Here is a 22,758-nt window from a genome sequence, read left to right on the forward strand (position 1 = left end):
AGGGAGAGCAACCAGAAAGGGGCTTTGCAGGGATAAATTCAGTGTTTATAGAGCAAATGGTGTCTCATAGCTGCAAATGGATGGCCCAGTGAGTCATGGGAGCTGAGAGACAGGGTGTGTTTAAAGGAGGAAGCGAGATGAGCATTGTGGGATGCTGGTGAAGTGTGACCAGGAAGTCAGTGATGTGGAAGTCGCTGTGATGTTGTGGGGTGGCGGAAACTGCTCATAGAGACAAACCGATGGCAGAGAGAGAAGCTATCAAATGGGAAAAGATCAAAACTAAAGATCTGAGCCTAAGAAGAGCCAGTGTTGGGGTGGAGACCTGGCTCAGTGGTTAAGAGCACTGGCTGTACTTGCAGAAGACCTGGGTTTGATTCCCAGCACCCACACGGTGCCTCACAACCATTCATGACTCCCACTATGTGTAAATAGTAATTTGAGGGGGATCCAGGGAGGAGAATGATATGTCCAAAATGCTCCAGGAGGCCAGCGATGGTGGGAGGCCGGAGCACAGATGAGGGAGGGTGGATTAAAGGAAGGGCAGTTTGATGGAGTGTCTCCATAAGCATTTCTTGGGGCCCTTGGTTTGGGTGGCTCTCCTCAGTGATGCTCAGGTCTTCTGTAGTAGTCACTGTGATTCCAAACAGTGGCTTGCTCGGTCAGGCGGTGTCCTGGGCCAGTTTACACGGCTAACTGTGTTCGTGATCCCTGTCCTCTCCCGGGCACCTCAACCGAAGACCGCTTCAGCTCTTCTTCCTCTAGATTTATTTATATATTTTATGTGTATAAGCATTTTTCTCACCTGTATGTCTGTGTATCGTGTGTGTGCCCTGTGTCCAGGGAGGTCGGAAGAGGGCATCAGATCCCCTGTCACTGGAGTTATGAATGGTTGTGAGCCGCCGCCTCGGGGGTGCTAGGAATCAAACCCAGGTCCTCTGCAAGAGCAGCCAGTGCACTTAACTGCTGAGCCGTCTCTCCAGGCCAGCATTGGCTCTTCTTAGACTCAGATATTTAGCCCTGCATTGAAATGCTAAGTTTCCATATTTCTGGGGAACGTTTGGCCTGAATTCAAGTAGTGGGAGCGTCGCTTCAACCGCTCCACAGCAGATTTCTCTTCAGTTGGAAATGTTACACCTCTGTGGGGACTTTAGTTTCTCTGAACCACTTCTTTTCTTATTTGAGACATGGTCTTTCTCGACGTAGCCCTGGCTGTCCTAGAACTCACTGTGTAGACCAGGCTGGCCTCCAACTCACAGAGATCTGCCTGCCTCTGCCCTCCTCTGAGTGCTGGGATTAAAGGTGTGTGCCACCGTGCTTGGCCCGGCTTCTTTTCTTTGTGTTCTAAAGAACAAAATTAAACAACAACAATGAAACCCTTCTGTTTCATTCATTCATTCATTCATTCATTCATTCATTCATTCACTCGTTGAGTCAGTGTCTCACTGTGTAACAGAGATGAAAGGTCCCCTAGAAGGAAGCTCTTCTGTGGCAGCTCTCTCTTTACTATTCATTGAATCGGTATTTGCTAAATGATGTGCACTGTGCATGCAGCCATGCAGTGTCCTTGGGCACAGCTCTAAGCAGGGAATCAGCCTGCTGTCAGCTATGTTTACACAGCAAGTGCCGTGATATGTCTGGGCTATGCATTTCAAAGAGTTATGGCTCTGCTGACTAGGTCTCTGACGAGTTTGCATTTAGTCTTATCGGAGTCTGATCAGTTTGCAGTTAGCCTTCGGACCCATGTCTTTTCTTCCCCCTGAAAGTGTTCTCTTAAACAGAAGCGGGGCGGACCCCAAGGTTGCCTCATTTTACACGCTAATCTGCCTCATAAAACTCCAAACATGATAGGAGTTTTTATCTTGAGCCTAGGGCCGGTGCTCCTCCGCTGGGGGTGGAGGGTGGCCCCGCGTGGCTCAGCCACGTCTGTGCTTCGCCCCAGTCCCTCTGGTGCGCTGCAGAAGCCACAGCGTCACCCCCACCAGGAGCGGTGCCCGCGCTTCCCCAGTCACACAGCACTACCTCTAGCTTATCTCATTCAACCCAAAAGTTATTTTCTCAGGAAGATTTATGATGAGGCTGAAGTCTATCTTCACAGTGCGCCATGAAGAAATGGCCTTGGTGTGGACACAGGAGATGCCGCGTTTACCTTAGAGTGCCCGGCAGAGTGGCTGTTTATAGCTTTATTTGATATCAATGAGTGCCTTGCTTTTATGTCATTTTATTTATTTTTTATCATTCCACCCGATACACCCTCTTATGTAAGTTGCTGGGGTCATGTATGCCCATGTATTTCAGGGTGTTGTGTGTGTGTTTCCTTGAGTTGTTTATTGTTGTTGTTGTTGTTATTTTTAGGTTAGTGTACAAAGTCCTGGGCCCCTCCCTCCCAGCATCTTTGTCCCTGTCTGTCATTATGCTTCGCTCTCTTTGTCCTCTTCCGCTGCCTGCCATCCTTGGGTTCCTCTTAGCACCCTGCTCTTGCCAGCCTGTCTCTTCCCTAAATGTAATAAGTATTTGTTCGTATTTTAGGGAGGGTAAATTAGCAGGGGAGTATTATTATTATTATTATTTTTTTTTTTGCCTCGTCCTACAAATCATTTTTATCATTTCACTTTACGTCTCATTGAAAGCAGCAAACCAAATCCCAACCAAATATCCACCAGCAATGGCAAGTCCGGCACTGTGAATGGAGCTGTGGGGACCACGTTCCAGCCCCAGAACACCCTCTCAGGGCGAGCCTGTGAGAGCTGCTACGGTGAGTTTACTCAGAGGCTGTGCCTGCTTCAGCGTGGGGAGCCGCTGTCCTCCATGGGGGGGGGGCACAGGGGGCTGGCCAGAAGCTTCTAGAAAGCATGTCACTGCTGCACAGAGGCAGTGTCTCCTCAGAGTGTCCCTCCCGGTCTCCCGCTGGGAGCAAAGGGGCATTCATTCGCTGAGTCCTCTCGCACCAGGCAGGTGGGGTGGGTGTGCATGTGCTCTGGCTTCTTCTGCGGGCTCTGTGTTTGCTGGCAGGAGTTTCCTTCTTGGCTGTGGACAGTTATATTAGTTTAGCCCAAACCATGGCACTGTGATACATACCAAGTCCCCTTTGGGAGTGCCTCGGTGTCCTCTGGCAAATGAAATGTGCTTGATACTTCCTTAGGAGAGGCAGGTGCGTGCCAAGCCAATGCTACAGCCCTCAGGCTCCCAGGGAACCAGCTGGGGAAATGCCATGCTGTGATATTTGCTTTTGACCTCGGGCCTTGCTCTAGTTATCTCTGCTTGCAGGGTTATTATGTGTGCCCTGGTGTTACAGGGGTCGGTGGTGTGGTCTAATGGTAGTTGACACCGTATATGTTTACTTGAAATCTCAACCAATGGTAGCTCTCCTCTCCATTACTGCAGCTGTGGTTGGGTTTTTGAGGCAGGGTCTCCCTATAAAGCCAAGGCTGGCCTCTAACTCTCCATCCTCCTGCCTCAGCCTCCTGAGAGTTTGGATCGCAGGCATGTGCCACCATAGCACAGTGATGTTTCTTCTGTATGTGCATCTCACTATGTGAGGGTGTGCAGGTGGATGTGGAGGCTAGGGGACAACCTTTGGTGTCCTTATTTGTATTTGAACAAATTTAACTTGGGGGGCTAGAGAGATGGCTCATTGGTTAAGAGCACCCACTGGTCTTGCGGAGGACCTGAGTTTGGTTCCCAGCACCCACATGAGATGGCTCACAGCAGCCTGTAACTTTAGCTCCAGGGGATCCAGCACCTTTGGCCACCAAGGACACTTGCACTCATATGCACATACATGTAGTTAAAATGTTTTAATAAAATCTGTCTTAAAAAGTCAACTTTATTGTTTGTTTTAAGTAGACGAGGAAAAGGGGTAGGCTTCTCTTTGAAAGGACTCTTCCAAGAGTGGTATATGATGGCTGGGTGGTGGAGGCCCGTGCTTTTAATCCCAGCACTCAGGAGGCAGAGGCAGGCGGATCTCTGTGAGTTCGAGGCCAGCCTGGTCTACAGCCAGGACTGTTACACAGAGAAACTCTGTATCAAAAAAACAAACAAACAAACAAACAGAGTGGCACATGATGAATGTGTGAATTATTCTGAATTGTATAAGGGCAATAAAATGTAAGAGTCACTATGTTTTCTTGCTTTTTTGGGGTGGGTGGAAGTAGGGATCAGACCTAGGGATCTTGGGTGCCCAGCCCACATTCTTCTGCCACCGATCCATCCCCAGCTCTGACCGTCCCTTTGCATGCTGGTTTGTGAGGTATTCCTTAGTGGACGCTCCTGGGCTAGCTGACGGCTCTGCTCAGATGATGATGACGTACAGGCAGAGGGAGGCCTGTCCCCAGGGCTGGCTAATGCTCGGCCTGCTCCACCATGCTGCCCCCTCCTGTCCCTGGCTCTACCTTGGGAAGCTTTTAGTGTGGAGGGACAGGGTTAAGCTGCAGAACCTGACACAGGCCGTGTGTCCGGTCAAGCAGTCAGTCAGCTGGAGCCAGGCCTTACTAAACTTGATGCTATAACAGCTGCATGTGCTCACCTGGTAGGGATTTATGGTCTTTGGGCCATTCTGTATTTAGGGAGAAATTCTAAAGTAAGGTTTTTGTTTCCTGAGTAAGGGAACAAACAGGTAGATTTCTGGTTTTATTTGACTCCTGACTTACCAGTGAGTCCCCTCTTGAATACCTATTAATCCTTGCAAGAGCTTCTGAACCATATGGTTCAGGTCCCTGTTGTCTGTGGTCCCCCCACCCCCCAGACAGGGCTTCTCTGTGTAGTTTTGGTGCCTGTCTTGGAGCTCGCTCTGTAGACCAGGCTGGCCTCGAACTCACAGAGATCCACCTGGCTCTGCCTCCTGAGCGCTGGGATTAAAGGTGTGCGCCACCGCCGCCCGGCCCGGTTCAGGTTTTAAACAGTGCCGGGGAGCTTTTAACAATAACATCCTTTGGAAGACTTATTTCTAGCCATGAACATAATGAAATCACTTTTAATTAGCAAGACAAAACCTCAGCAGCCTAAGGCATACATCAAGATGTGTCATCCAATAGCTTCTCTTAATACACATGACAAACACTGACATGTGGCCGATACAAACGGCCCAGTGTGTTCGCAGTGCTGAAAAATGCCCATTTGCACTGTGTGTGCTTTCATGCTTGACCTGCAAGCCTTGGGAAAGAAGAGGACACTGTGTGTAAACTAGCTGTGCCTTCGGGGTTGTCCCTGAGGCTTGAGCACATCGAGAGCACGAATCTCATAGCATCCCTTCCCACTCCCTGTCTCTAGCCACACAGTCTCACCAGTGGTATTCCTGGGGCCCACCTAACATGCAGTGTAGATTGTGCGCGACCTGTTGGCTGTATTGGAAAAAGTATGGCGGTCTGAAAATGCCCACCCAGTCAGAAGAACAGAAGTCTCCCAGCCCCACTGCAGAGGTACGTGAGCGCAGTCTTCCGCGGGGGGGTGGGGGGGGGTGGGGGGGGTGAGGAGCACATTTCCTTGTCGCTGACTTCTTTGGAAACAGGGATGCCATGCGGTTTACAAATGAACAAAGCTGGCTTTTCGAGTTAAACACAGCACTGCATGCTCAGGGTGGGTGTGAATATGGGAGTGGGAATGTCGGGGTGGGGAAAAAAATCAAGGTGGATGTTTTTTCAGGTATTCAAAATATTGGTCTTCTGAGATTATTCAGGCAAAAGAATAATGTGTGTGGGAGGCGCTTGCCTCGGTAGAGCGCTTACAAATAGTCTTGGTTTTGAAAACAATTTGTAACCTTTAGATGCTGTTGAAAACATCTTATTACATAAAATAGCAAACAGGAATTACACGTTCTCTTTTCTCGGGTGTTGTGGAGGACAACAAGGACTCTTGGGTGGACACTAATTGAAAGATGACCTTAGTAATCCTTATAGATTGAGGATGTCCAGCACCAGTGTCTACCAAAGGGAGACTAGTCTCTGTCGGGCTGATCCCGGCTCAGGACTCCTCAGTAACCCACAGCCCCACCCTATCAGCTTCTTACTGACGGCGCATGCGGGCTGCCACGCCGTACTCCCCGCATTCCTAGCAGACGTGCACACACACCGCTTTTCCTTCCTTCGAGGGGTAGGTTCCCAAGTTCAGTGCTTCCGGGGATGTTGAACACGGTGCAGACGGCCGTGTGCTCTGGCCAGTTCTCCTCCATAAATCCCGTTGTTTTCCGCACTTGCAGGACCCACGCGTGAGAAGCCACCTGTCCCGGCAGGCCATGCAAGGCATGCCGGTCCGGAACACCGGGAGCCCCAAGTCTGCGGTGAAGACCCGCCAAGCTTTCTTCCTCCATACTACGTATTTCACAAAAATTGCTCGTCAGGTCTGCAAAAACACCCTGCGGCTGCGGCAGGCAGCGAGACGGCCGTTTGTTGCTATTAATTATGCTGCCATTAGGGCAGAATGTAAGACGCTTTTCAATTCTTAACCTTACACGTTTCTGCTCCTCTCACCGTGCTCTCTCTCCCTCGCGCTCTTTCCGTTTGTTCGTTTGCAATAAACATAAGTTCTTGTGTACAGCCTTTGTTTTTTTTTTTTTTTTGGTTTTGTTTTGTTTTTGTTTTTTTAAACATTGTTCTTGTCTGCTACCATTTATATCATCCCACCCTGAAAAACAACGCTGAAATCCCTGTGAATTTTCAGAGTAGAACTAATCAGGAGATGGCGGCGGGAGGGACCTTAACCGAAGCACTTTTGCCTCTGTCGGGTAGTGTAAACCCAAAGGTCGGTCTTGGGATAAAACTCCCTAAGGAGACAGCGAGATCCTGTCTTAAGGATTCATGAGGGTTGAGTAAAATTTACTAATTTAGACTTAGTATGTCTTGGGGAGCCTCTTACCTTCCCAGGAACCTTCTACAGTCGTCATACAGATAAGAGAAAAGAGCGCTTCATAACCAACCCCGTGTTTGTTAGACAGCGTAATAAATGTTCAGTAAATCTCAGAACGGTCTTTAAGAAAACTTCCTGAACGTACACATTTGGTTCTTACAAGAGTCAGCTTTCACTGTGGTTGAGCATCTCTTCGTCCACTTTGGTCTCCATTTCATAGTCATACATCATCTCGTAGCATCTCTGACTCAGGCTCTTGTTTCCAACACGTTTCAGGCTTGCTCATGTTTCTGTTGCTGTTGTTAGAACAAAGGTTATCTCCCTGACCTGGGATCTCTTCTCTTATTGCCACATACCTGAAAACGTACACATGATGTGTGTTAGCTGTGGAGTCATACTTGGCTGGTAGAGCCATGCAATGTCTCCCTAAAGGATTAAAAAAAAAAAAAAATGGCTGTTGGCTTCACAGGTAGGAAAATCTTAAAGCTATTCAGGTGCTTTTTCTATGAAATAAAAAATTGGTTATGAAACAGAGTGTGTTGGCACTTGTGTGCCTGTAACCCCCAGCAAGTAGGGGCAGGAGAATCAGAAGTTCAAAGTCATCCTTCGGCAACATAGGGAATTCAAGACCAGCCTAAGTGACATGAGACCTTGTCTCAAAAAACCAAAAGCATAAAGGCATATTATTATGAGATGTCCACTTTGATTTGAAGAGGATGCCCATAAAAGGAATGACTGGAAAATAATTTCTTATTTCCAAAGATAATTTTCAGGAGAAGGTTGAAAGATTTTTAAGTTTAAAGGTAAAAAGCCCATAAGAAGAGTGAGAACTCAGTCTCCCACGTGGAGGGAATCAGTCGTGTTATGTCGTGTATGTTTAAAAATTTAGGCTTGCCTTTGGTTCCGTCCTGACATTTCTGAGTTCAGAGAATTGGTTTTTTTCTCTCATTTTAAGGAACTGGAAATTAAATATATCCACCCAAACTGTTTAGCTGATTTTAAACACATCTTATTTCTATATAATTTCTTAAAGGGGATAATTTAAACACGTGAGACAGGAAATGAACGGAATTCTCTCCTCATAATTGGCCGGGGTCCAGTGTCATCTTTATTTCTGATGAATGGAGGAGAAGCCTCCAGCGACAACTGGCTGCAGTGAGGCCGGTCCTGCCTTTGGCTCTTGGTTGATTTTCAATGTATTTGCACATCAGCTTTGCTCCGATTATTCTTGAATGAAGTGTGTTTTTGTGTCAGTCCTTTCTAATCTTTTGTCCATTGAAGGCCCAGGCTCCTAAAAATAGATTTAGAGTTAAAGTGTCTATATTCTGCTTGTTCAAGTACATGGAAAATAATAATGAAAGAACAGTCGTTTGCTGTGATGAAATTTAAAAAAAAAAAAAGAACTTTATTATTTACTTATATTTTGTGTTTATCTTTATCAAAGTACACAGAGAATCACACTTTTGAAACAATTTTACCTTATGACTTGAAATTTCAATGTTGCTCACCATGTACTTCCTGAACGCTTTTCCTAGCGTCTAATTGATTTTTACATCACCTCTTCATGGCTATCTGTACTCTGTTATAACCTCTTCAGTAGATGTTTTTATCTCAGCTCTGTAGTGTGATGAACTGTGAGTAACCCTGATCCATTGGAAATGAATAGCCGTGTGTGTGTGTGTGTGTGTGTGTGTGTGTGTGTGTGTGTATGGGCATGTGTGTGGTATGTGTGTGTCTCTGTGAGTGTGTATGTGTAAATGTGTGTGTATGTGTATATATATGTGTGTGTGTGTATTGTATGGGCACGTGTGTGGTGTGTGTGTCTGTATGTGTAAATGTGTATGTGTGTATATATGTGTGTGTGTGTGTGCATGTGCATGTGTTTTCCCAGTAAGCTTTCCTTGGTTTCTCCAAGGCAGTGTTGATTGCTCTCCTATAAAGCACGAGGGTCACTGGTACAGTCCTGGTGTGCTTTCGGATAGGATGGAAGCTTGTAATTCTAAAGGTACTGAAGAGGAGAGCTGCGATGGATACATTTGGAATAACCAGTAGTGTTGAAAAGGAAAGCGGCTCCCTCTGCACAGCACCGCAGCCCGTGTTGCCGGGGCTACAGGGCATTAGGATGCAGGAGAGGGAAGCTGCTGAGCTTGCAGGGCCTGGGTGGCGTGGTCCAGCTCCTACGAACGTGTCTCAGTAGGTAATCCCTGTTTTAAGCGGGCGTTTTTGATTGGGTAAGGGAACACTCATCCGCCTTTTCTTTTCATCAAGGAACATGCACCAAGGTTTGCAATATTGTAAATGGGATTTTGCAAGAAGTAATAGTAGCTGTGGGAGGGGAAGTGGGAGGCTTAGGGAAAATGGGGTGAGACTTATTCCATTGTTCATCTATTATGGAATGTATTTCCTATGAAAGAAATAAACCTCCCAGCAGGTTTCTGTGATCTCAGAACTCAGGAGGCAGAGGCAGGAGGATTGCTACTCCTTTGAGGCCAGCCTGGGCTACGTAGTGACCCTATCTCAAAACAAAAACACAAGTATATAGAATACGTGTGCACATACCAAAACTATTTTAAAACCTGAGACAGGAGTATCGATACGTGACATTCAAAATCCTTACACTAAAGCTAACTTAAGGGGCAGCAGCAGCATTTCAGAGACATGGCTACACTCTAGCAGAGCATGTCCTGGTCACTTGCCTGCCACCTCATTAGCTTGCAGAGATGAGTAAGTTCTGAGTTCTCACACCAGCTGTAATTCCATCATGAAGTTACTTTGTATCTCTTGAAGAGGTTTTTCCCCCCCTGTTTGAAGATGTGAATTCAACTTTGAAAGCATCCAAGACCCCATTTCTTTTTCTTTTTCTTTTTTCATTTTTGGTTTTTCGAGACAGGGTTTCTCTGTGTTGTTTTGGTGCCTGTCCTGGATCTCGCTCTGTAGACCAGGCTGGCCTCGAACTCACAGAGATCTGCCTGGCTCTGCTTCCCGTGTGCTGGGATTAAAGGCGTGCGTCAACACTGCCTGGCTCAGACCCCATTTCTTGAGATATTTGTCACATGGGGAGGGTTTTTGGGTTTTGTTTGTTTGTTTGTTTGTTTTACTGTTAGCAATTGCTCAAACTTTCCTGAATTTCCAAGCTCTAAAGCAGCAGGAGAGAACTATCTAGGCCTGTTCCTCTTCCAATTTTTGGTAGTGTTTGCCTTTAATCGGAATTTGTTCTTGAATGGTGACTTAATTTTTTTTTAATTTTTATTTACTTATTTTTTTTAATGCCGAATGCCATTTATTGAAGGAGGGAGGAGGTCTTAAGTACAGGCTTACAGCACAATGGGAGAACCCCGGAGGGTAGAAGTTAGGTTACTTAAATTTTAAATTTACTTACGTGTATGAGTATTTGGCCTGTGTGCATGTATGTGTACCACATCTGTGTCTGACACGTGGAAACCAAAAGAGGGGGTCAGATCCCCAGGACCTAGAGGTACAGAAGGTTTTGAGCAACAGTGTGAGTTCTGGAAACCAAACCTAGGTCCTCTGCAAGAGTAACAAGTGCTTGTAACTGCTGGGCTATCTCTCTGGCCCTTAAATTTTTTTTTTTTTTTTTTTTTTTTTTTTTGGTAAGCTATGCATTGGTTCCAAATCCCATAACCTTTTTCCTTCTTGATGTATTCTTCAGAGGCAACCACTGTCACCATGCATTTTGATTTCTAATATCCGTTACCCAGTTGTCTTCTGAAAACCCAGTTTATACTTTCAACGACTATCTTGAGTGAATGAATGCCCAGCTCTGAAGAACTTTGGCCGAGAGGTTACCCAACTTTGACCCCCTTAGCCAGGCGGTGGATGAGGCAGGCATAGTTACCGGCTTCCATTTTGCATTGCTGGTGACTTAGAAAATCACTGCAAGGATTTGAAGGCAGTGTGTATTTCCTGTCAACTGTTCTTACCCTTCCGTTCTCTATTAGACGTCTTCCTGGTCCGTGGAAACTTTCGTCTTAGCAGGTCACTTCGAGATCTGTGATGCACATCCCCCCCCTCCCATTTTGTCTTTGACTTTGTGCTGTATTTTCCAAACATCATTATTTTGTGTGCGTGACATAGTCTCCATGTGGACCAGGCTGACCTCGAACTCACAAAGATCTACTTGCTTCTGCCTCGAAAGGGCTGGGATTAAAGTGCCACCACACCCAACTAAATGTTTCGGTCAAAACCTGTTTTTATAGAACCTGAGTCCTGTGTTTAAGCAAATTCTGTGGATGATTTTTGTTGGGCAGAGATCTTGAAAGCCCACATCAATATATATATTATATTATATTATATTATATTATATTATATTATATTATATTATATTATATTATATTATATTATATTATATTATATAAATCTATAATACATAATGAATTTTGCTCTCTCTCTGTGTGGTTACTCATGTAGAGAGTGAGGTGCAGGCACACACAGAGCATATCTGTGGAGGTCATAGGACCATCTTCAGCTGTCAGCCCTTGCCTATCTCATTTGAGACAGTGGTTCATAAACCAGGCTGGCCTTGGAACGCCCGTAGATTCCCCTGCCTTTATCTCCCGTCTCCCCCTCAGGGCACACCTGGTTTACAGAATCCAAATTCCAGGTTATCATACTTAATATCAATATCAAGCACTATTACCACTGAGCCATCTTCATAGCCCTTGTTTATACGTTTTAATTAATCCATTTTGCAGCTTTTCTTTTTCTCTTCTTCTTCTTCTTCTTCTTCTTCTTCTTCTTCTTCTTCTTCTTCTTCTTCTTCTTCTTCTTCTTCTTCTTCTTCTTCTTCTTGTTGTTTTGGTTTGTTGTTTTGTTTTGGTTTTTGAGACAGGGTTTCTCTGTGTAGTTTTGGAGCCTGTCCTGGAACTCACTCTGTAGACCAGGCTGGCCTCGAACTCACAGAGATCTGTCTGGCACTGCCTCCCGAGTGCTGAGATTAGAAGTGTGCACCGCCACTGCCTGGCTGCAGCTTTTCTATTTTATAATCTCCCTCTACCTCCAGTATTTCCAAAACATTAGAGAAAGGGTCCAAAACTGTCATGAAAGTATCGATATTTTTAATACGTTTACCTCAAAGGAATACAGACAGGCTCTGCTGTAGGAATCTAAAGAAATGAGCTTGGGGCCCAGTCAGGGACCGGGTGAGATTCTGCCACCCTCTCTGGGCAGTTTGGATTCCCTCTGGCTCCTTGGGCAGCCCTCGGCTGCTTCTTTTCTCCACACACTTGTCATGCCCCCTCTCTGTTGAACTAGAGATGGCAAGTCATTTGGGGATCAAGGATGGACAAGGGGCACAAAGCTTGGGGTAGCCTGGCCTGTAGACCAGGATTACAGCAATGTGGATCAGATAATCCGGTTTGTGAACGTTCCTGTGTTTCTCCTACCGAATGGCTGCTATTTTTCTTATATTAGAGCAAAGCGAGGTCCACCTGAGCACTTTTCATCCTAATTTTTTTTTTTTTATAATTGACTGATAACTCTCAACACCGACTCCTTTTTTAAAAATAGACTTATTCGTGAAATATGGGTCCTGCTAGAGGGCTTTGATCTCCAGAGGGGACTTGTACACTTTCCCTGGGAATACCACATAATTGGTGCTACCAGTGTGAGAGACTAGAGGCGGTTTGCTGTAGTTCAAAGTGAACCCAGCTGGTGCCGTGCCGGCGACCATCTTTGATGCCTTTGCTGGCTCTTGTCAGAGTGATGGTAATATCCCGGTGTTTGTCAGTTGTAGCCACGTTGACAGTTTTCCTGGTGTGCTTGCAGACTGAAGGGCAAAGTTTATCTTGTCACTAGGACAATGAAGAATGCCTTTGTCCAAAATGCTGAGGAGTTTACCAAGATGATTCACTCAAGCTCCTTGAATTAATGGAGAAGAAAACAAAAAATGAAAACATTTCCAAACATGACTAGTATTTGAGGCACAGTAGTCCTCTGAAGAAGGAACTTTGGTGATGATGCTCGGTGGTTTGACCCATGGTGCAGGATCCATGCAGGGTTTGGACTGTTTCTGACCTTTATTTAGATTGTATTTCTTAATATCCTTGTTAAAAATGTGCTTAATTCTGCCTTTATCGTCATTATGATTCAGTAACAGGTGAAAAACTTCACAACTTAGTAACTCTTCCAAAGGTGGTCACCTGAGTGAAGGGGGGACATGGGACCATTTATAGTTGTCAGTTGGTTGCATGATAGGTAAACAGTGCTGGGGGAGCTGGCTCAGATCCCTGGTGGTTCCAAGCTACCTGCGGCATGTGCTTTGCCTATTTTAATGTCGTCTTTTTTTTTTAATGCTATTTCCACCATCTGTTTAATAGTTTTTTAAAAAAAAAAACATTTCCTTGATGAAAAAGAACTCGTGCTCATGACAAAGCCAATCTTTAAGTTATTTGAGGTTCCAAATTGCAGAGCTGTGTGTTTTGATGCTACGTGCAAAGAAGACCTATGGACGGCAAAGTCAGCCTCCGTGTGTGTGCCTAGGAGTAGTCTCAGCTTGCAAAAGGAAACGATCCCAGTAGGATCCGAAATCCCGGAGGACGCGTTTGTCACACATCTGGAGACGGGGCAAAGCATGCACAAGCAACTGATGTGCTTGGCTGATTTTTAAAAGTTCCCGTACACGTTTTTCTTTTGTCCCTCAGGCTGTGTCGACCTCAGCTCTTTGCTGTGGTAGGGTCACGCTGACCCTTTCCTAATGGCCGCTCCTTTAAAGTATGGTGTTTGTGTTGTATGCTTTACTTCCTCTTCTGAAATATCTTTGGATAGGATAGAAGGGGATGAACACTTAGCGGCCAGTGTCTGCCCTCAGTGTGACTGATGGATGCTCATAGGGACCTTTAAGACCTCAGCCCAAGGATCATTGTATAAAATGAAGACCAGGACAGTGATAGAACCAAATGGTTTTACCAGGCTGCCATCTAATGGAACTGAGTTTTGTCAAGATAGGTCAGAGCTAAGCCGAGGGTGGCTGAATGTGTTGCGTCACCTACTGTTGTTTGCTGTGGTTTTTCCCAAGCCAAATCTCACATTAGGACTGGCCCCACCCTGAGTGTACTGTGAGTCTTTTTCTGTCATAATGTAGAAATGTCACAACTGAAAGAAAGCCTGTTTCCATCACTTTTCAGGTGAGCACACATGGTGTGTGTGTGTGTGTGTGTGTGTGTGTGTGTGTGTGTGTGTGTGTGTGTGACCTGCACCCACACGGCTTTAATGTGAGTGTTGGTGTGAGTCCCTCATTCAGTGTAGGGATCCGAAACTCAAAACAGTTTCCTCCCACCCAGAGGAAGTAGTGGGAATGCGTGGGAGTTCTGCATTTCCCCCCCACCTGCACCTGTTATTTCTGTGGTGTGTCGGAAAGGAAGAAGAAGTCACCTCACTTCTTGTCCCGTGTTTCTCTCTCTCCTCAGATGCAGACAGACACGCCGAACTTTCTGGAAGCCCGCTGAAAAGCAAAAGCACTAGGAAACCTTTGTCATGTATCATTGGGTATTTAGGTGGGTATCTCCTAACACAGGAAGACCTCAAGGGACACCTTTTATATGGTGTAGACATCTGGTCACTCCGGGTTCATACCTGGCTGCATTCAAGGCCTTCAAATGGGTGAAACTGGACACCTTTATATGTAGAGTTTTATTTTGGACTAGAAACTTTTATTATCAATGAATAGAGTTAAGTGTATATGTCTACTTCTTCTGAAAGTTTGTTGATTTTTCAGTTTGTATTTGTAGTAACTGTTATAGACACAGTCTAAGAAAAAAAAGAAGAGTCACCTATGGTGGTTTCTGCCTGTAATCGGAGCACTTGCAGGGCTGGGGCAGGAGGATTGCTCTAAGCTCAAGAGCAGCTTGGGCACCTAGCATGACCCTGTCTGAAAACAAGAACGAAAAAAGCAAACTAAGGAAGAAGAGAGGGGGCATTTTAAAATTTATTCAATAATACAGGATGGATATCCCAAACGTTTTAATTTTATTTAGATCCTTATACTATCTCTAATTTACCTTTCCCTTTAGATAGAGGATTGTTTACAAAACCGAACTAAATTGATTTTTCAGCTTACATTAAGAAAAACAATCAATTAGTCATAGTGACTCATGCCTGTAATCTCAGCACGAGGCAGAGACTGGAAGACCCATGAGCTCAAGGCCGCCTGGGCTACGTAGCAAGACTCTGTCTCAAGAACCAAAAGCAGCCAGGAGTGGTGGCATACGCCTGTATCTTAGCATTCTGGAAGTAGAGGCAAGAGGACCAGGAATTCCAGGTCCCTCTTGGCCACATAGTGAGTTCAGGGCTCATTTGGGCTACACTAGATCCTGCCCCAAACAAAACCAAATCCAAAAGCCAACTTCCCCCTTCAAAAACAAAAGACAAACAGAAAACCACGGTAACAAAAGAACCCCCATGAAGGTGAAGTGTGGATCGGTGGTAGAGCCCATGCCTAGAATGCACGATGTCCTGGGTTCGCGTCCCGGCGCCTCAGGTACATGCATGTTACAGTTTTGATGCCCTGGCTGGGTTGAAAGGAAGCATTTCTATTGTTTTCTAATATCTATCATGCCATGTGTCTCAGAAATCTCCAGAGATTATGGTTTCCTTTACATGCTGAAATATAGTAACTAAGACTAGTGTTGAGAATTACTAAGCAATAACATTTCCCCAAAGTTTTAAGATAAATGGAGTAGGAAAGAATGAGTTCCCTTTCTGAAGTGAGGAGAGCACGTGTTTGGGGATTCCAGTACTTCTTTTTCATTTTCTCAGTCAAGGGGAGCTACTCTGAGTTGCATTGAACCTTCTTTTGCTGTCAGGAAGACTTAGGTGTTTGAAGTCTTCAGACTTTAGCATCTAATCTTTGAAAAATCAAAGGGTAGCCTTGAACTTGATATGCCATCAGACTGAGAAGCCCAGGGCTCCATCTTTGATGTTACTCTGTTACCTGAGTTCTTGTTTTAGATCCCAGAGGCTGGAAAGTCTCACCTACATAGGGAGTGCCAGGCCAGCCTGGCCTACAAAATAAAACAACCATGGAATACATGTCTAGTCCCAGCACTTGGGAGGATCGGGAGTTCAAGGTCAGCCTCGGTTCCCTGAGATCCTGTCTCCAAAAGAGTTAAAGAAGAAAAGCAAGGCTTGTTTTCATAGCCTCCCACACATCACGTGGTTATTGGCATGTCCTGGGTAATGAGAATATCTTGAAGGCTGCTGTTGTACTGTCTTCCAGGACCAACTCCTGGGAGCCCCTTCCCACCTGGCAGAGAGTTTAGCATTGCCGAGTAGACCCCGTTCTGTGCGTTTGTCCTGTGGGCAAACTTACCCTGTCCCCACCAGATAAGTCCCCACTGTTCTACCCTCACAGCTGAGCCTAGCCCCATCTCAGCGTCCCAGATTCCAGACACAGTAGAATATGATCTGGAGGACACCACATACATAAAACCTTGCTTTCAAGACATTGAGTCAAGTGAGGGAACTCATACAGCAAAAGCAATCGAACAAATCATCAGATGTGATGATAAATGACAGGTTTTAATGTGCACTGGGCACTTGGAGGGAGGACGTGTGTGTGTGTGTGTGTGTGTGTGTGTGTGTGTGTGTGTGTGTGTGTGGTGAGGGGGTCAGGGAATTGAGCCCAGACCTCATGCATGGCAGGCAAGTGCTGTACCACCGCCCTGGGAGTGCTGATCTCTATAGAGTGCTAGGTCGGCCGCCTTGGGGACTGTAGTTTATTTTAGCCTTGAAAGTTTTGTATGGATGAAAAAAAAAAATAGGAACAAAAATCTCACCCCTCACAAGGTTTAAAGAACTAGAGAGACTGGCCGGGCGGTGGTGGCGCACGCCTTTAATCCCAGCACTCGGGAGGCAGAGCCAGGTGGATCTCTGTGAGTTCGAGGCCAGCCTGGGCTACCAAGTGAGTTCCAGGAAAGGCGCAAAGCTACACAGAGAAACCCTGTCTTGAAAAACCAAAAAAAAAAAAAAAAAAAAAAAAAAGAACTAGAGAGACAGAGGCCTCCTTGCATCTATGGTTAAGGAAAGTCATTGTCTGCATCAGGGTAAAGTAAGGCTGGTGAACCATCCGTACCATGTTGGAAGACAGCGTTAGTTTTAGATGGTACTGTAACAATCGTAAGGTTTTGATCAGACCAAGTCATATCATTGTTCTAACAGTCTGAGTGGCTTTTCCTAAATTCCCGCAAATCTGCCTGTTTTGGCCCTCACGTTGCACAGGCGAGAAGACGGGCTGGTTTGAGCTGGTTTGAGCGTAGTTGAGCTAGGGGACAGCTCTGAGGATCGGCAAATGGGTGAGGCTCTGGGGCAAAGGTGTTCATGCTAAGAATAGCCGGAGGCCTTTAAATCCACTTCCCGTGACGCTGCGGTTTCTGCATGTCTCTGTAAAGAACGAGGGGTACTGGGTTATGTGGCTCGCAGTAAAGACCCCTAACCACACACCGTGCGCACAGACAGCTTGGTGACATGGCCTTGGGCAAAGTGTGCCATCTCCGTTTTGACTATGGTGTTTGACCTTCCGTTTCAAATTTCATCCGTTATGGAAATGATCTGGCCTAAGAGTATTCGACGCTGGTCCCAGACCTGCTGACTTACAGCCGGAGGAGGAATCTGATTTTTCCGAGTGCTCACGCGCCAGATGTGCTGCCGCGTGCTCCCGGTGGACGGAGCGCAGAGACGGGGCTTCCTGAGGCTGCCCCTGCAGATGATCGTTAGATTTCTAATGTGCCGAAGAGCCAAGTACTTTAATCCCCTTAGCAAATCGCGTGGTTGCAAGTGACCTTCTGAAGTGGCTTGGCGCAGAGCTCCAGCCAGCCGGGGAGGAGCCGGTTTCCTTGATAAGCAGAGCCATGGTAACAACACTTGAAGCTACCTCATTATGCAGGTGCGTGGCTGGCTCACAAGGAACCGACTCTCAGCTCATTAAGAAAGAAGATGTGTGCCTATTAGCTGGTGTGAGAGTCCACACAGATTTCCAATACCATGTTCTGAGCCGATAACCCTTTTTTTTTTCCCCTCCCATCAGAGATCCATCCTGCCAAGAAACCTAATGTAATTCGATCTCCCCCGAGCCTGCAAACTCCAGCTACCAAGAGGATGCTCACCACTCCGAATCACACGTCTCTGAGCATTCTGGGGAAAAGAAACTACAGTCATCACAACGGCCTGGATGGTACGTAAACCTGGGGATCCTGCTCTGACGGGCCAGGACCACTCTGTCCTTGCCTGCCTGTGGGTGTCCTCAGCTAATGTGGTGGCTTGTGCCTGTAACCCCAGCACTCCAGGGATGGAGGCAGGAGGACCACGCGCTAAAGGCCAGTTCTGCTTACCAAGTGAGTTTGAGCTAGCCTGGGCTACATGAGCTCCTGTTCCCTCCCCACTGCAAAAAAAAAAAAAAAAAACCCAAATCGATTCCACGCCGTGCATGACTGGTGTGAATGTGTGAGCTGGTGAGGGGAAAGGCTGCCGTGGGCCAGTGAGACGTGGCTGGGGGATGACCTCCACTTCCCTGGGAGATGCCTTTTGCACACATCTGTCAGGAGCACGGTTTGGAGCCGAGTCTGTATTTAGCCGTTGCTTCTGCTGAGGAATCTTCTTGCTGCTCTGTAGGCTCACTGCTCAGTTAAGTGTCCTGGCCCAGGAAGGATTATTTTGCCGTGTGTCGAGCCTCAGCACACTCCCAGGCTCCTTCGGTATTCTGTGATGGTGTTGCATTTGGCATCTGTCCCCGAGGTCTCTCACCTTATCAATTTTTTTTTTAATTGCCCGAGAGTGCAACAAATCTTGAAAGGAATTGCCTGGATGATATCCTAAATACAGAAATAATTTGTTTGAAATGGAAAACCTGAGAAATATCGCCTCTCATCCAAAGCACTTCTCTTAGGCTCGGCCATATAATGACTCTTCAGGTGGAATGGAATTATCTCACCATTTGGACCCTAAACAGCACAGTAATAAATCACCCTGGCAGTATATATTATTCGCCTCAGTCGTCCCGGAGTTTGAAGCTGTCATTATTGTTTAAGTGCTGGCATTTATTTATGAGTAAATCTCTCTCCAGGCTTTCCATGCCTTATGGACTCTACATTCTTCAGTGACACTAAATTACTTATAACAAGGCCCTAGAACAAGGATACGGAATAGACCTTCTAATAATAATTTCCCATGGCTGCCTTTCCTTTACTGTGACGTCCAATGGCCATAATCATGCCGCACTGAGTAGAAAACCGAAGGTGAGGAGTTCAGGTTGTGTTTGTGAGGTATCAGGGCGTTATGAACGTGGCTCTCGAGAGTTTGGCTGGGTAGCAGGTATACACATGCGCTGTCACAGTGGTGGGAACATTGGCTCCTTGTCCCCACGTGCCTGACGTGGAGACAGGAGAAAACCAAGGAAAAAGTATGGCAAAATGTAGAAACTGCATTTCATTCCAGCTCTTTCTTGCCCACCGCTGAGGGACTTTGGGGTTGAGGCTTAAATAGAATATTGACTCGTTCTCTTGCATCTAATCATACCCTTTGCTTTTGGCGGGTGTATAGTCCTGCTGCAGAAACGTAAAGTGGGTTGTGGTTTCTCCCCTCCTCCTCCTATTTGAGATGGGCTGGGCTCAGACTTAGTACGTAGTTGAAGACAAACTAACTTCTGCTCCTCTGCCTCTCCCTCCCAAGCTGGGGTTACAGCTGTGTGCCATAATGCCCATTTTATGTGGGGGGATCGAACCCAGAGCTCCATATCTGCTAACTATATGTATTAGTTACCTTCCACGCTGCTATAACAAAAAGGCCCAACAAGAAGCAACTTAAGGGGCTGGTGAGATGGCTCAGTTAGAACAGTGCTCACCACACAAGTATGAGAACCTGAGCTATCCCAGCACCTCCAAAAGCCAGGCATTGTGTCTTGTGTCTGTAGCTACAGTACAGGGTCCTGAGCAGGTGGGTGGCTGTGTAGATAGGTGGATCCCTAAGGCTCAGTGACCAGTCAGTTTAGCTGAATCAGTGAATTTCATGTTTAGTGAGAGACCCTGCCTCAGAATAAAACAAGGTGGAGAGCAACAGGGAAGACTTCCACGCACGTCTGCACACACGTGCACTTACCCACATGAACATATGCACCTCCCACACCCACCCACCCATGTATACATGCCCACATGAACATATGCACCTCCCCCCACACACACATGTGCACATACCCACATGAACATATGCACCTCCCCCCACACACATGTGCACATACCCACATGAACATATGCACCTCCCCCCACACATGTGCACATACCCACATGAACATATGCACCTCCCACACCCCCCACACAACACATGTGCACATGCCCACATGAACATATGCACCTCCCCCACACACACACGTGCATATACCCACATGAGCATATGCACCTACCACACCCATCCACACATGTGCACTTACCCACATGAACATATGTACCTCCTATACCCACCCACACAACACATGTGCACATACCCACATGAACATATGCACCTACCACACCCAGCCACACATGTGCACTTAGCCACATGAACATATGCACCTCCCCCCCCCAAAAAAAACACAATTTTTTTAAAGAAGGAACTTAAGGAAGGGAGGCCGTGTTTTGGTTTACAGCTCCAGGGGATGCAGTCTATCATGATAAGGAAGGCTTGGTGTCAGGAGTGGTCGGCCACTGGTCACATTGCGTCAGCAGTCAGGAAACAGTGAACAGAAAACGGGGCCAGGTGTAAAACCTCCAGGTCCACCCCCACTGACCTACTTCCTCCACCTGCTAGAGTTCCACAGCCTCCCCAGTAGGGCCACTATGGGAACCGAGTGTTCCCGTGACCTGGGGGACATGTCCCATTCAGACCCCAGCAGCAGTCGAGCACTCCACCCGGGCTGCATCCCCCCGCCCTTCACCTGTCTTTACAGCAGCTGATGTCGGAAGAACCGCTTTAGGGAATCTTCCTGCACTGCTCCCTGTGGCCCTTCTGGAGCCAAGTCCAGCCCGCCCTGTCCTGCAGCTTGGTTGTCATGGGTCACCATCTCCTCGGAGCTTCACCTGGGATGTTCCGTCTCTAGGACGGGTTGCCCCCTCTGTCTCTGGATGAGTGCTGTCCCGAGGCCCGTGCCTCTGCGCTCTAAGGGGGGCCCATGGACACAGCACACGATGAGTTCCTATGCTGCTGTACTGATGGGACCAGTGCCTTGCTGGGAGAGACGCCTGCCTCCATGCTCCAGAGACACTCAGTTATCCAAACTCCCCGGTCTGCTGCTGTCTGTCACAGCCTGGAAAGGGAGCTGGTGAGAGCGTGCCTTGCAGTGTGCGAACGTAACCTAACCTGCCTCCTCATTCAGCTAATGAGTTAACCAGAAGATCTTGGGGGCGGGGATGGCCAGGGAACTTGTTTTGTACACCATTGTAGCTATGTGCCCAGCCCAGTCCTGGGCACGTAGGTGTGCAATATAAATCATACAAAGGAAAGTGTTAAGGAAAATGGACCTAGGGGAGGGGATTGTAATTTCTCAAACTACCCGCTGTGACTACATGGATGGACTCCAAGTCAGGTACAGCGGCTTTCATAATCAGTTCTAGTAACTGCTACAGCAAGCAGTCTGTGTGCATACCCAGGAGGAAGAAGTGGGAGGAGTCTTAAGTGTTAGACCTGCCGGGATTACATAGCCAGGCTCTATCTTACAGCAGAAGGGACTGGAGAGGCTGCTCAGTGGTTAGCGCACACTCTTCTTGCAGAAGACATAGTGCCCATGCCAGGAGTCTCACACACTAGCCCCTAACTCCAGCTTCCTCCTCTGCTCTCCACCGTCACTGCAGCCATGTGCACATGGCCCCTCACACACATAATTAAAAATAAAATTGAAAATGCCTTTTTTTGTATTTTCGGTTGTGAGCCTAACCTTTCTTTAATGGCTGAGCCATCTCTCCAGCCCTAAAATGTTTTTTTTAAGCAATATGAGTACTATTTAGAAATACAGAAACTCTATAAGCTATTTCAACAGACAGTTTAATATAAGAAGTCAATAGAACAACAGCTGGCAGGCAGAACAGATCAACTGACGTGTTGGGATGCAGGAAACAGGGGTGTACGTTCTTGAGAGGGCACAAGAAAGTGGAATCATCCCACTTTAGACGCTTAAGATGATGCAGGTCGGTGGTGGCGCACCCCTTTAATCCCAGCACTCGGGAGGCAGAGGCAGGGAGATCTCTGTGAGTTCGAGGCCAGCCTGGTCTACAGAGTGAGATCCAGGACAGCCAGGGATACACAGAGAAGCCTTTTTCTCGAAAAGAAGGAGGAAGAAGCAGCAGTCGCAGCTCAGAGGCCCCAGCAGCCCTGCTTGGGGAGCATGCACGAGCCTCCGCGGGGTGGCCTCTCTCAGGAGGTGTGGTGGGTCTGAACTGCTCCTAAAGCTGCCTGGGTGTGGCTGCTTTGAACGGGAAGGAGCCTCGTGGCTCTCTAGCACCCCCTTCTGGGAGAAGAGGGAGCTGGTTGGAAAAGAATTTTTTTTTTTTAGAAACAGAGTGGCCAGACTGTTACAGACATGAATTCCCAGTGGGCCCCTCCCTCGGAACAACGGCCCTGTTTCTTCTCTCACGATACGGGTCCTGACTAACTCAGTGTTGGAAAGTGTGTGGTCAGTGTAGCGCGTTTTCATGGCGCAGTTAGTACTGCTAGTACCAGAGTAGTTACAGACTCATGGGAAAGCTTTGCCCTGTGTGATACAATAATGAAATCAATTAGCACAGCGACTTAATTACCATAGCCGACAGATGAGCACACTGTAGAGGGTGTTGATAGATGGAACTAATTTGTCTGGAAACAACCTGCTTCTACTGAACATTTCCACCTCCCAGCTTCCCCTCTCCTCTCTCTCACTCCTCTCCCATCCTTGCCTTTCGGGTTTTTTTT

At 46.9% G+C, this 22,758-nt stretch overlaps 1 protein-coding gene across 11 annotated transcripts in view; it reads left to right on the forward strand.

Moving 5' to 3' along the window:
* Mta3 (metastasis associated 1 family member 3) overlaps positions 1–22,758 on the forward strand; it is a 140,639-nt gene that overhangs the window by 103,004 nt on the left and 14,877 nt on the right. For 7 of the 11 annotated variants that reach the window (XM_076558782.1, XM_076558775.1, XM_076558777.1 and 4 more), the window contains 5 exons: positions 2,628–2,752; positions 5,266–5,414; positions 6,191–6,413; positions 14,262–14,348; positions 17,876–18,022. In XM_076558782.1, coding sequence (XP_076414897.1) covers positions 2,628–2,752; positions 5,266–5,414; positions 6,191–6,413; positions 14,262–14,348; positions 17,876–18,022 — 731 coding nt within the window. The remainder of the gene's footprint in view (positions 1–2,627; positions 2,753–5,265; positions 5,415–6,190; positions 6,414–14,261; positions 14,349–17,875; positions 18,023–22,758) is intronic. The other 4 variants (XM_076558776.1, XM_076558779.1, XM_076558780.1 and 1 more) reach the window with 1 other exon arrangement.

Source organism: Peromyscus maniculatus, chromosome 22 (genome assembly GCF_049852395.1).
Source record: "Peromyscus maniculatus bairdii isolate BWxNUB_F1_BW_parent chromosome 22, HU_Pman_BW_mat_3.1, whole genome shotgun sequence".
Lineage (NCBI taxonomy): Eukaryota > Metazoa > Chordata > Mammalia > Rodentia > Cricetidae > Peromyscus > Peromyscus maniculatus.